Below are 14,616 nucleotides of genomic sequence, written 5' to 3'. Positions count from 1 at the left end.
GTTTTAGTGTCTCCTTGACTTGATTACTTATATTAGGTTGAAAACTCTAGGCACGTGTATATATACACATATGCACTTAACATACATATATCCAGCTTCCAATTTTTTAATTTTAAAGCTGTATAGTTTTAGTTATTATTACAGGGAGATTAACAATGACTAGAGAAAGTAGGGCACGGAAAGTGTGTTTCCTTCACATCAGGTCCCAATACTAGAAGCAAAAGTGACACGTTTGGAGGTTTTACACGGTGCTGTAAACAGTTTCCATGGTCCCTGTCCACATGGCCTTCCTGCTCTGCCAGGATGCAGTCTTGCTTTCCACAGGACGAGGTGGTCAGACTAGTCAAGTGACTGCAGAAAAGGCACATTCCTTAGTCAACCTTATGTCTGCCCTCTGTCCTCGAATCATAGTTATTGTTTATGGGCCAGGGCCAATAAAGTCGTGAACCCTTCAGCAGAGACAGGACACCAGCATCAGATGCATCGTACACGGAACAGTCAAGGCCGCCTCACCGCAGGGTTTCTTTTTTGAGCGGCAATGACCTACATGGCAAAGCCACGAAGAAGCAGATCTTCCTTCTGACTTAGGGTGGGTGACACCTCAAAGTTCTTCCCTTCCTCCGTAACTGGATGGGAAACCTTGGGACAGTTACTTGGGCCAGCCATCTCTAAGTGGCAATAGAGATGACACTCTCAGATGAAACCCTGAGCCCGTGCTGACAATGGGCAACCGCTAAATTCACATCCCTCAGCCCCACGCTCCCCCGGAAAGCCCTGAAACCACAGGACCCTTAATCCATCCCCGCAGCAGCGCCAATTCACGGAAGCCAGAGACACAGGAACGCACCAGCCGGCGGCTTCCCGCCTCTTCTAGGCCGCGCGCTGAAATCAAACGCGACGCCGGGTCGTTGGCTGCAGTGCTGCGCGCGCTCTGCTCCCCGCGCCGGCCAAACGGCGGCCGCCGCCCACCCTGCCCGCCGCGGGGCTGGGCGGGGCCGCCTGGAGGCAGCGGCGCCAGGCCGGCCGGAGAGGAAGAGATGCGGGCGGCGCTCTCTGCGCAGGCGCGCGGCGCCCCGCCTACCCAGCGTCGGCTGCCGGGCGGGCGGCGCGGGCCCTCCCACTCTCCCCCGCGCCGCCTCACAGCCCCGGCCCTCGCTTCACCCCGACGCCCCGGCGTGCGCGTCCTCCCGCCGGCCTGCAGGCCCGCGGCCTCCGCCCGCCAGCCCGCCGCTGCTCCTCGCGGCCCCGGCTCGCGTTCACGCTGTCGCCCGGGCCGGCGCGGCCGCGGGCCACCGCTCCCCCTCCCACACCTACCCCGCCCCCTCCCCGCCTTTTCCGCCCTCCGGTCCCCCTCCCTCGGCCCGCCGCCGCTGCTCCAGATGAGGTGATGGCAACGGCCAACTTCGGCAAGATCCAGATCGGGATTTACGTGGAGATCAAGCGCAGCGATGGTGAGCCGCGCCGCCGCCCCTGCCGGCCGGGCCCCGCGTTCGGGTGTGCGCGGCGGGCCGCGGGCGCCCGCCGCCTCATTGATTGCTCCGCCGGGCTGTGGGGGCGGGAAGGCGGCGGCGGCCGCGGCGCTTTTGTGTGTGGCTTGTGTGCGAGTGAGGCCGGCGTGGGGTCCGCCCCGGGCCGCTGCAGTGCCGGGGCGGGAGGGGCCCTGCGGGGGGCCGGTCGGGGGAGGGCGGCGGGGAAGGGCCCGGGTGTCACGGGCCACGTCGTCCCTGGGGGCTTCGGCTGGCGCGGTGGAGGGTCCCGGCCCGGAGGTCCCCAGCTACCCCCGCCATCTCCATCCTCCCCGGGGGCTCCAGCCCGGGGCTGGGGCCAGGAGCCGTGGGCTTCGTTCGGGATGACCCAGCCTCGCGTTTCGCCCCGGCCTTTTCATTTTCCGGCCTCGTCTCCGAGGGGGTGGGGGGCGGGGATGCGTGCAGCCCAGGGATTTCAGTATTTAGAGAACCGACTACTGGTCAGAGGCTGAGGAGGGGAAAGGCCAAGCCCGTTGGTTTCAACTGCTGTCTGGTTGTCAGGCTTCCTCGGCTTTCGTTTCTCGAGCATGCATCTGTCTTTTTTGCTAGTCCCTTCCTTGGAAGAAGGATGCGGAGAAGGTCGCGTTCAGCCATGAATGAGGGTGGGGGAGCAATGGGAAGAAGTATTCCATGAGCTGCTCAAAGGTGATGAGACTGAAAGGGCCGGAGAAGGGATGAGCCTGGTCACTGCGGTGCGAAGCACTCCTGAGGGGTGGGGGCCGCCCCGGATGTTGATGTTTCACACCCTCTGGAGAGGTAACCGAGAGAAAAGTGTAAGGCGGGGTGAATGTACGTGCTTCATTCCGGGAAAAAAAGCCTTAGGCTTATGTACCTTTCTATAGGTTCCTCTTGGGGAAAATGTTTTATGTCACTAGCTTGGGGTGCGGGGTGAGACACCACCCAGGCATGGAAATGATTTATATGGTAAAGGACAAAACGCACAGAGGGAGATAAGTAAAATTTTCTTTCAATTCGAACATTGAAAGAACTAGAGGTGTGTAACATCTAGAAGTGTGTGGTGTTCTTGACTCCATCTCCCTTATACCCATACCTTTCATGTGTGGCTTATTTATCATCACCCAGCCTAGTAACGTTGCTATCACATCCACACCCTCTTGGTTTCTACCAAGTCTGACCGAGTTATGTGAAGCTAGATTGTCTCTCATGTTAGCTGTGCGATATATTGGAAGACTGTATATAGCTAATGATTTTTTTCCTTCATTAAGTTTGAGGTAATTTGTGTTAACAACTAGAAGCGTCGTTATCCTGTATGTGAAAAGATAAATTATACTACTTGGGGCTTTAGAAGTTACCAGTAACACTAGTGGGAAAGAGATATCTCCTTTACTTGGGTTGGATTTCTTTATATATTCCCTTAAAATTACTCTTTCTTAAACAGTGCTGTTACTTTCATTTCTGTTTTAGGTGAATGCAGGTTCACTGTACACTAGCAAAAGTAGGATTTGCATATTATTTAAAATTTTGGGGTGCAGTAAAAGGTGTAAGTCCTTTACATTCTAAGCCTTTAATTATGATTATAAATGTTACTATAAAATCTGTCAGGAAAAAACTGTCATAAGATATTTGAAAGGTTTGTGTATTTTTATTTTTTCTGGACTAACATCTTTTTATTTAACCGTATTGGACTTGAAACCATTATGGTTCTTTTAGGGTTCTAGGATAAAGCCTTTTAATACTCTTTTAGCCTTCACCTTCTGTCTATACCAGAAACCCAGACATATAAGAGCTTTGTGTTTAAGTGCTAGTAACCCAAAAATAACATTTGAAAGCATTTTGCCCACGAGAAATAATGGAAATCATGGCATTGTGTAATTATCGTAACCTATAGTCATGTACATATTTGTGCGCCTCACATGCATGATGGAGTTGGTGGAAGCTAAAAGATAAGTAGAGAACTTGAAAAGAAGGGAATGATCATTTGCATTGGACGGTGGTGTTTCATTGTAGAAATTGATGTCTGGGAGGCTCCCCTCAAGCTTTCCCTTTTTGACTTTAAAAAAGCTGTTTTGTTTCCTCCCACTTCTATAGCACATCTGTATTGGATAAAATTCTAGTGGTGATTGTAACAAAAATAAACTCTGTAGTTGGAAAATCACTAATGTAATGCTTGAGACAATGGAAATCATATGAGTGCAGAAGGGCTGCTTCATGCTTCAGACTGCTGTTAACTGGTGACTTGAAGTTTTTGTGCATGCTTGCTAATCGGGATCTGTGTCCTTGATTAAGAGCATGCTTCTGCTATCAGTGATGCTCATGTATTAATAAAACATATTCCAAGGGCAAACAGGCAAACTAAAATGGATTTATTCCTATGTTTCAAGATCCTGCTCAAAACTAATCCCAGTAAGTCTTCACTGATTACTAAAATCAGATGGCCCGTCAGCCTCTGAAATCCTAAGTCATTCTGTATCACTTATGAGACAGCATATTTCCTTAACTATTGATTTTTGAGTACATTTCTCTTAATATCATATTTTCAAACTGCAGTGGAGAAGGGGTGGTGTGGATAACGCAATTGAGGGATGGCAGGCTACCCATGCCCACTTCACCTAGAGCCCAGGGTGTTACAGGATTAAAATATTTAGTAATAGACTCTTAAATTCCCTAAATTTATCTGTGTATCCCCCCAGGTGCCTAGCAGAGTTCCTTGCATATAGTTTTTGAGTGAATCATTCATTATAGGATTTTTGGTTTTGAAATGTTGTTTTCGTTACCCGTTCAGATGAAATCTTAGCAGGAAGTGAAATTCTTCCATATGCTCATTCTGTGCAACCACCTCCCTACTCTGGCCCCCAACACCCACTACAGGCCTCTTAGTTAAAGATCCCCTGAGTTGACTGAAATAGAGTGATCTGCTGAGGCAAATCCTTTTTTATATTCTAAGGTTAGAAGTGACAGAGGTTAGACTTGGACTCCTGAGATTGTTCTCAGCGCAGGAGAGAACCTGGTATGAAATTAGAGTAGTTTCTGGAAATGGACAGACATATATAATTTATTTTCTTGCATGTGTCTTCCTATTATTTTTCTGATTCAATTTCTTTTTAGAATCTAGTGATTCTAGAAACTACAATCTTACTATTGTGTAGTTAGATGGTCTTTAGGGGAAATTTGAAAACTTCACTGTTAAAACATTTCTTTCCCGTTCTCTAGTAGCTGTGACTGCCTTTTGGTGACTGCAGGAGGGATGAGAAATGTTTTGAATATTTGGACACTGTAACTTAGATGGGATTGTTCTTTGGGGTCTCTTAGTCACAGTATTGATACATGTGATCAGAAGAGAATCATAGACTATTTTAACCAGAAAGATCCTTGGAGTTAATCTAGTTCTTATTTTTGTAATTGAGGAAACTGAGTTCCAAGTCACCATAAGTGACTTGTCGAGATTCATAGAGCTTGTCAGTGGCAGCCGAAACTTGTCTTGCATGGCATAGACAAGTAAGACTATCAAGAACTGTGACAGTATAAGGGAGAATTCTGTTATTTGGGAACCATATACAGCTTTCTACAGCCCAATCAAGATGGAGGAGATTACTTCTCACTCATGGGATAGCCAATAGAGAGCAGTGTTTGGGAGCCCACTTGGAATGATCTGGTAAAAAAATGACAGGGAATAGTTACTAGAAGGTCAGAAAACCCAAAATTGTGGGAGTAAAATATTCCTGTTTCTTAATTAAACGTTGGTGAAAAGAGTGCTTTAATTAAGCATATGAAATCCAGAGGAAACTGAAGATTTCAAAGACGCCATCAGGAATCTTGGAGTTTAAGGCGGGCAATCTTTAGAAAAGATTTTAAATGGCCTAATTCTCTACTTACTTTGCCTCATTTATTCTTTCATTTGTTCATCTTTACATATCTTTGAATGATCATTCAAGTACTGTGTAGGTTTTTAGAGAACAGACTGTGTGAATTTAGGTAATAAAAATCAACCATATAGCAATATAGTTGTTCTTTAGGCACAACTGTGTGACTCTAATTATGGAGTGGGTGGAATAGGGAAATTTGTGGATTAATAATTTGCTTTTACAAGGTAACTAGCATGATAATGGTTCCATATATGTATTTGTTAGGCCTGCATGGTTTTCCAAACAGGTGTATCTAATTGGATCCTCACAGAGATGAGGTAAGCAGGATAGGAAGGTGGTAGACTCATTGTTTTACAGATGAAGAACCTGAGACTGGGTTACTTGCCGAGATCACATGCTTAGTAAAGGGCGAGATCACATGCTTAGTAAAGGTCGTAGCCTGGACCAATGCCTGAGTCTTTCACTCCTAGCGCTCTCTTTAAGTGCTGGCATATGTTTGCTGATGGGGGTATGACATTGTATACTTTGGTGTACTTTGATTTTTTTTTTTTTGAGATATAAAAGCCCCTGTGGTAAAATTCTTTCTGCGACTACCCAAGAGGTTCAGGAAACCTGTAATTGATAACATTGCTTAAGTTTGCCAGATTGACTTCTGACAGTGTATTAGCTATGAGGGTTAAGATTTATCAATCTAAGGCTTTAAAGCCCTTTTCAATAGTCAGTCACTTATTGCTTCCATAATTACCACAGTTAAGTCAGGAATCTATATTTATTGCCCAGTCACTTGATTCTTATGATAAAAATTTTAGAACTCTGGAGAAAGGCTATGTGTCAACTTGTTTTATGTGTCATGATTTTAAAAAAAAACTAGAGAAAATAGCGAAGAGCAAGTTAAGCCTGTGTCTGTCTGAATAGGGAAGAAAGTGAGTGTGGAAAATCCAGAACAGGATTTCTTGAGAGAGATTCCGACCCATTCTTTCTAGTCACAGGTATACTTACATTAATTTTTTTGCAAAGCTTAATTCTTGAATTCAACCACCCACTTTGCTTTTTTTTTTTCCTTGAGGAAGATTAGCCCTGAGCTAACGTCTGCTGCCAATCCTCCTCTTTTTTGCTGAGGAAGATTGGCCCTGAGCTAATATGCTTGCCTATCTTCCTCTACTTTATGTGTGGGACGCCTGCCACAGCATGGCTTGATAAGTGGTGTGTAGGTCTGTGCCCGAGACCCAAACCAGTGAACCCTGGGCTGTCAAAGCAGAGTGCACGAACTTAACAACTCTGCCAGCCCCACCACCCACTTTGCTTTTAACACCTCTCTCCTGTAACCTAAAATAATCTTTAAAGGTGTTTATTTGTTTTGAGATCATAATTGTTTTGTTTTGGTTGAGGAAAAGTAGCCCTGAGCTAACATCTGCTGCCGGTCCTCCTCTTTCTACTGAGGAAGCTTTGCCCTGAGCCAACATCTGTGCCCATCTTCCTCTGTTTTATATGTGGAACGCCTATCACAGCGTGGCTAGATAAGCAGTGCATAGGTCTGTGCCCTGGATCTGAACCTTTGAACCCAGGGCTCCTGAAGTTGAGTGCACGAACCCAACCACTATGCCACTGGACCGGCACCAAAATCATAGTTTTGAGCTTAAGACTAGCTATAATTTTTAAGCCCTTGATAAAACTAGCACTCTTCTGATCCAGTTGCGGAACACGCATAGCTTAGGTTGCCCTTCCATCACACCCCAGCTCTTTTGATTAAAGCAACACTAATGGTATTGTAGTGCCTAGGTGAAAATAGACATTAGGACCTCACCATATTAAACATTTAAGTGCTTGCATTACATATAGTGAATGCTAGGCCATGTACTTAATATAGAGAGCTAAATAAATTCAAGTTTATATGGTCATTGGGATTTGTCCAGTCAAAACTTACACAAAATGGAATATCTTTTCATTGTTGGTTAACCTTAAGTTAACTTTTGTTTCTGTCTCCCAAGAGTAAAATGATGGGGGAGGTGTCTATTTTAAAACCCTGGTGCTTCTGAATCTAGTCCTTGCCTAGGGCTTTCTCATTTTTGGTACTACTTATTTTTCTCCCTACCCACTATAATCAAGCTTTTAGTCATGCCTTTCTTTCACCTCTCCTGCCCATGACCAATATCCTTATCCCTCCTGGCATGCTTTCCTGATGAACCTGTATTCAGCCTCAGAATTCTTCTTAATACAGCATCACCAGTCATGGTATCCCCATGAGTTGGTTGCAGTTGGTATTATTTGTCATTACTGGCCTATTTTGTATTCTCTAATACCCATTTGAGTTTTAACTTTATAACTTTTAACCTTTTCTCTTTTTTTTGAGGAAGATTAGCTGTGAGCTGACATCCACCACCAGTCCTCTTGGTGTTGCTGAGGATGACTGGCCCTAAACTAAGATCCATGCCCATCTTCCTCTATTTTATATGTGAGACACCTGCCACATCATAGCTTGATAAGCAGTGCATAGGTCTGCTCCCGGGATCCGAACCAGTGAACCCTGGGCCACTAATGCAGAGCACACAAACTCAACCCCTATACCACCGGCCTGGCCCCACTTTTAACCTTTGTTTTGATATCTAAAGGCTATCAAAAGAGAACATGTTGGATAAATGTAGTTGTGGGCATTCTGTTTCTAGACTGGGTAGCGTTAGTATAGGTTCACACCCCTAGAGGGTCTTTGGAAAAAACTACCCAAACAATACACAAACAACCCTCAACCCATCACCACCAATATCTGGGTCCTTTGCCTAGAGATTCTGTTTTAATTGGTCTGAGCTGGAGCCCGGCCATCAGTATTTTATTTTAAAATGCCTCATATACTGATGAAACTTAACTCATACACACTGGTGATTTCAGTGTGCACCCAGGGTTGTGATCCATTATCTTAGAAAAAGTAGCATCTCCTAACAGTGATCTGACAAGACTTGATGGTGAGTGAAGTTTTAAATTTAAAAGTGGGAGGAAGATGACCAGCAGATTGCCATGGGGTGAAGGATGCATTCCAGGCATGTGGCACAACATGTGAGAGATCCTTGAGTTGGAAATGGAGAATTGTCAGGTAAAGGGCACTTAAAACTGGCAGATGGGAGGCTGATAGGTGAGGAAAATAAGGAAAGGGAGGGGTAATCTAAGGCACCTTCTTAAAGACTTGGAAACAAAGGTAAGGTAAGGCATCTTGGAATTAATTTCTAGGACACTTGGAAACTACTGTAGGGCTTAATCTCCTGAGAGCAGTAATAAGAGTTAGCTCATGATTAGTGATAGATTAGAGGGAGAGTAGTACTGAAAATGAGAGCCAGCAAGGATAAGATTGCATCAGTCTAGGAGGGTGAGCAGTGATTAAGGAACAGATAAGATACAGAGCACTGCAAAAAGAATTGATATTGTATGCTGCTGTGTCACTTGTGTTGAGTAAAGGACAGATGTGTTGAAAGGAATGGACTTCACATTTGGAAAGTCTGAGTATAGGTTATAAAATCTCTTTCGTTCTGTTTAATCAAGATAATCTTATTTGTGACTACAGTGTAGAGGACTTTAGAGCCTGTGTCCAGTGTAATATCAGAGAGAGCATTCAACTCAGTCTGTTTATAGTCTTTGCCACTAATATCTTAAAAGTAAGTGAATCTAAGGTATGAGTCACTTCCAATAAATGTTTAAATATAGATCAGGAGTTTACTTAAGCTATAGCTAACTGCTTTGCCTACTTAAGAAGCCTCAGTTACAGTATATTAGCCAAGACCTCTCAGAATTCCTGGAAGGGAATGGGAAGGAGAACCAGTACTTAAAGGATCTGGGTTCAGCTCTTTAAGGGATGTAGTGTTTTGATTCTTGAAATGCAACTGCTCGCCTTTACTTTTCCTTTGCTGTTATTTTGGCCTATTTTTTTCTGCCTTGGCTTTTGCCTTCCCTTTTCATCCTTAAGATTCTGAATGTCATTTCAGCATTTAGAATCTCTCAACTGTAATTTGCAGCTTAGGACTTAAAAAGGGGTAATCAAGGGATGAGTAGACAGAGCATAGTGGATTTTAGGGCAGTGAAATTATTCTGTATGATACTGTAATGGTGGATTCATGTTATATATTTGTCAAAACCCAAAGAAGATTCAACACCAAGAGTGAACCCTAATGTAAACTATGGACTTTGGGTATTGTGTCAGTGTAGGTTCATCAGTGGTAACAAGTGTACCCTGTGTGAGGTGTTCGTAGTATGGGAGGCTGTGGGTATGTGGGGGCAAGGGGGTATATGAGAAATCTCTGTACCTTCTGCCCTATTTTGCAGTGAACCTAAAACTACTCTAAAAAGTAAATCTATTTTAAAAAGAGGAGGGAATATGCAAACTTTGGATGTTAAAAGTCAAAGCTCCTCTTGAAATAATGGACCAATTAATGAACAAGAACTTATAATATTTTAATAATGAGGATCAACCATATAGGGTTGTGGTTATGGTCAGTTTTTGCTGTTCATTTTTGTTAGGCTTAGTCTCTTGGCCAATATGAGAGATTTAAGGTTTGCTGACAAAATTTTTAAAATGAGCTATAGTGCAGTGAGAAGATTGAGATTTGCTAAGCAACCTTAGCCCCATTTCTTTACTTTGGCCCATGGACATTTTGAGTTTATAGTTTGAATGCCATGACAAATGTCCAAGCAGTATCTAGAAGCTTCATCCGTGAGGTTAGCCAGGGTTGAATTGAAATAAGACTTTACCTGTTCTAGTTAAACTATAGGGAATTCCTGCTGCAAGATATTCACGTGAAATCTAATTATGTGTCATCTCATGAAAAGTGAGTTGGGTGTGAGAGCTTTAAACTTTTTGGGTGGGGGGGGGGGCTAGTATTTTTAAGCCTGTAGTTTACTCTGGACTACTAAAGAGATATGGATATAATGATTTACTGATATGATTTTTAGGAAATGAGAACAAATTAGAGGCCCTAATTAGTGAAGTAAGTCTGAGAATTTAATCACAAGACAGCTCTCTGATGAAATACTGCTATTGTTCAAAACTTGCATATATTTTTACAAGGAGGAAATTGACTTGTCCAAGGTCATATATAAAGTAAGTAGCAAATATGAGATTAGAACATAGATTGTCTGCCTCTAAAGTCCGCTACACTCTAATTCGTTTAGAATTCTTTGTGTACTGTGGAGGTTCCAGGCATTGGAAGTAAGATCATTAGTTAAATAATGCTTTCATTTTTCTTTCTGTGGTATAGATTGCCTTCAAGTGTTTTTATTACTCCAACTAGCATTTGCTGCATGACCCTTCATCTGATGCCTTTGAGCATCAGGGAATAGATAATAGGACCTTACCCTAGAAAAGGCTTTGATGTCGGTTACAACAGAATATGAAAAAGCTGTTGTACTCAATGCAAGTGCTCTGTGGCTCTATAATTTCTTTTGAAAAAGACATTCTGATCTTTTCCTGTCTCTCCGCCATTGTCTAAGTTTAGGCCCTCCTTGCTCACAAAACTTTCAAAGTTTAGACAGGTACAAAAGCCATCATGTGAAAGAATGCTTCTTATTAGAGGAGCAGCTATATTGTCAGGAAAACATAACAGATTGTAGCAATTAAGTAGGAGTCTGCTGGCATAATTGATGAATTTGGGGGCCTGTCTAGATTCAGTGATCTTTGTTTTTGTAGATCTGTTGTTGGAAATTGTTTTGGGATAATATATGGGATGCATTTTTTATTTTTTCCAATTTTACCTAATATTGAGAGTGGACTACAACATGGCCCTAATTATCTATGTATTTCCGTTGTATGCTCTTTGGGGTGTTGTTTTATTAAGAGTGATACATTGCTTTTAACCTTACATGCTTTTTTTGGGTTTCATTAAGAGCCATTCCTTAGCTAAATTAAAAGTAGATAAAGACTTGTTTTCCTCCAACCCCTCATAACTTTCCTTAATCTTTACAGGTGCTGCTTTCTCTCTCTGTTCTCTAAAAGTTGGTGTTCTTCAGGGCTTGGGCCTAACCCTGGAATACTTCTCACACTGTATTCTCTCTCTGGGTGAACTAAATGCTTCTCTTTACCCTAGGCTAGCTGCAGATGTGTAGTGTTTGTATTTCTGACGGGTTACTGATTATCTGCACTTGGATGTCTCAAATTCAGCATGTCCAAAATTGAACCCATCACCCACTCCCCAAATCTACTTCTTCAGTATGTTTCATCACTTCCCTTCACCCTATTGCCCAAATCAGAAACCTGGATGTCTTCCTTGACGACTTCTTCTCTCTTAACTTCCTATCCTATCATCACGTTCTCTTAGTTTAACTGCTCAAGTACCTCTTCAATCCATATACTTTTTCCATCCCCACACTGTAACTTTGGTCAGGCTAGCATTATATCTTGCCTGTACTGTTACAACAAATTCCTACTAGGTCTCTCCACCTTTGGTTGATTATTCTTTCAGAGTAATCTTTCCAACATATGAATTTGAGCCCTTGATCACCTGCTTAAAACTTTTTGATCTCTCCCTCTGCCTCTGTTGCCCTTTGGATAAACCTCAATTCTGACGTAGCTTACTCTAGTCTCTGACCCATCTGACCTCCCTCTCTGGTCTCATTTCTTGCTGTTTACTTGAGGTCCTCTAGACACCCTGAACTCTTCTTAGAACACTCCACTTCTACCTAACCTAGTTAATGCTGTTGCTCTTTTTTGTCCCTGTTAAACATTCCATCCTTCCATGATTCCTAGACTAGGATGGATCCCCTGCTTTATGTTACTTGAGTCCCTTCTATTTTCTCTGTCAAATCACCAAAAGGATTATACTATCTGTTTAATTATCTCTAGTCAGACCCAAGTGCCCTTGTATCTGCAGTGCCTTGCAGAGGGCACCTATATCCTTAGTAAATTATCTATTTGCTGAACCAATAATGAAGTGAACTTCCAGCTGTGCTGTTCTTTCACTACTCTTGTCTATTTGAATTTTGACATTCTGAAAAAAATTGGTTTGTGTTCATTCTCTGGGCATCAAGAGTATGACATGACAAGGTATGTGTCATTGCCTTTTTTTTTTTTCTGAGGAAGATTAGCCCTGGGCTAACATCTGCCACCAATCCTCCTCTTTTTGCTGAGGAAGACTGGCTCTGAGCTAACATCCATGCCCATCTTCCTCTATTTGATATATGGGATGCCTGCCACAGCATGGCTTAACAAGCGCTGCGTAAGTCCGCACCTGGGATCCAAATGGGTGAACCCAAGGCTGCTGAAGCAGAACATGCGAACTTAACTGCTGTGCCACCAGGCTGGCCCGTGTCATTACTTTTAATGTACACTTTTAACTTTCTTTTTACATTTAATTACCTGTTTTGAATAGCACTATAGTTCCATGGTTAATAATTAAGTTCCAAAAGGGTATATATTGAGACGTCTCTATCCTACCTGTGCTGGCCCCAGCCACCTGGTTCTTCTTCCAAGAAACTGATATTACCAGGTTCTTTTTATATTTCCGCAGAGGTATTTGTTTTGCGTTTTCAAGCAAGTGTGTGTTTGTGTATCTATATATATATAGATGTGTGAATATGTACATTTTCCCTACAGTTGGTATATTATACACGCTGGTGCTTCTTAATTTTGTTTTCACTTAATACAAATATCTTGGAGAACCTTTGAATATATAAATAATCTTCTTATTCTTTCTCATAGCTGCATTTTACTAGTGATTAAATTACCACAATTTAGATTGTGCCCAATCTGTAGCTACTACATAGCCAATACTGTATTGAATAATCTTGAACTTTTGTCATTTTTTACATACATGACTGTATCTGTAGGATAAAGTCCTAGAAGTAGAATTGCTGGGTCAGAGAATTGTATATTTTTAATTTTGATAGATCTTGCCAATTTACTTCCATAGAGAGTATGTGAGTTTACCTTCCTATCTGCGAAAGTGCCTGTTTCCTCATTCCCTTGTACATACAGTATACAACATACACTTTGGAGATTTGCCAGCTTGGGTTATGGAGTTCATACTGTGCCTGTAGTGTTTTTTTTCTGAAGTTAAATGGCCCGTAAAAGATGTTTAATTTATCAAGTGTTAATGAGGTCCAGACATATAATGAAAAACATCTAAGTTCTAGTTCTGTGACAGCCAATATAGAAAAACAAGATGTCATGCGTTATGTCTAATTATGAGAAGAATATGATTTTTTTTTAATTCAAAACATTTGAAAAATAAAATTTTTAACCTAATAAACTTGAACAGCCTTACTAAATAATTTATTGGGATTTTTTAAACTCTGAACACCGTTAAATAAATTATGCTAATGAATTACTTCTCTATTTCTATCAGTTTGTAGTTGGTTAACTCACTTAAGTAGATTGCCTTGTTATTGAGTCCAGAATCAATGAACTTAATCTCTTAAAGCCAGTTACTTCTCTGTTCTTTAACTGTTCTATGAGTATTTCCTTAATTCCAGGAAATTACTCAAAACACCAGCCCCTTGATTGGAAGGGTGATTGGGTGAGTATGTGTATTGTTTGTGTGTTCATTCAAGCAATATGTATTGAGTACTTCAGGTGCCATGCTAGCTATTGAGGATACAGCAATGGGGAAAAAAAACAGACCAAAAATTTGTGTCTACATGGAGCTTTTATTTTTATAGAGGAAGTGGAAGGTGCACAGCCACCCAGTGATTTGTTCTTTGATTAACGGAGAGAAATCAAATCAGCATATTTGTAGTTGAAGGAAAGAAGCTGAAGGGATGAGAAGAGACTGAAAATAAAGAACAAGGAAAGATTATCAGAATATCAAGGTTTTGGAGGATGTGCAACAGATGATCCTTCACATGACCTTTTAAGGCTTTGTATGATCAAGCTCTTAGCTTTCCGGTCTCATCTCCCACACTTACCCACTTGCTCCCAGTGTTTGGCCTCGCTGGCCCTCTTTTAATGACTCTCCGACCTCAGAGCTTTTGCGCATATTGTTCCCTTCACCTAAAACTTTCTTTTTACCCCCTCTGCCTGACTAAATTTTTGCTTTTAGTTCTCAGCTCAAATATTATTTTTATACTTGTTCAGAGGGGCCTTTCCTGACTCTCAAATCACAATTTGATCTCCTATTCTCTCTCAGTACACTTTACATTTCCTTAATAAACTTTGTCATACTTTGTAAGTATGCATTTATTTTTATGATTTTTTTTGAAGCCATAGACCATGTCTCTTTGGTTCTCTACTATAAACCTAACATCCAGTATGATGCTTGCACATAGCAGGCATTCACTGAATATTGACTGAATGA

At 42.2% G+C, this 14,616-nt stretch overlaps 1 protein-coding gene and 1 long non-coding RNA gene across 8 annotated transcripts in view; one reads left to right on the top strand and one right to left on the bottom strand.

Annotated features, from left to right (window-relative positions):
• LOC103564714 (uncharacterized) overlaps positions 1-1,083 on the bottom strand; it is a 107,314-nt gene extending 106,231 nt beyond the window's left edge. The window contains exon 1 of the long non-coding RNA XR_011530559.1: positions 848-1,083. This is a non-coding gene — a long non-coding RNA (uncharacterized lncRNA). The remainder of the gene's footprint in view (positions 1-847) is intronic.
• The window catches only part of KIF2A (kinesin family member 2A), a 67,675-nt gene continuing 54,081 nt past the window's right edge, over positions 1,023-14,616 (top strand). For 2 of the 7 annotated variants that reach the window (XM_070587505.1, XM_070587502.1), the window contains exon 1: positions 1,041-1,451. In XM_070587505.1, coding sequence (XP_070443606.1) covers positions 1,388-1,451 — 64 coding nt within the window. In that variant the 5' untranslated portion in view covers positions 1,041-1,387. Of the gene's footprint in view, positions 1,452-1,523; positions 1,586-2,075; positions 2,283-14,616 lie in introns of those variants that run through there. The other 5 variants (XM_070587503.1, XM_070587499.1, XM_070587501.1 and 2 more) reach the window with 4 other exon arrangements.

Source organism: Equus przewalskii, chromosome 20 (genome assembly GCF_037783145.1).
Source record: "Equus przewalskii isolate Varuska chromosome 20, EquPr2, whole genome shotgun sequence".
Lineage (NCBI taxonomy): Eukaryota > Metazoa > Chordata > Mammalia > Perissodactyla > Equidae > Equus > Equus przewalskii.
Note: the sequence above shows the minus strand (reverse complement) of the source record. Positions and strands in the feature narration are given on the sequence as shown.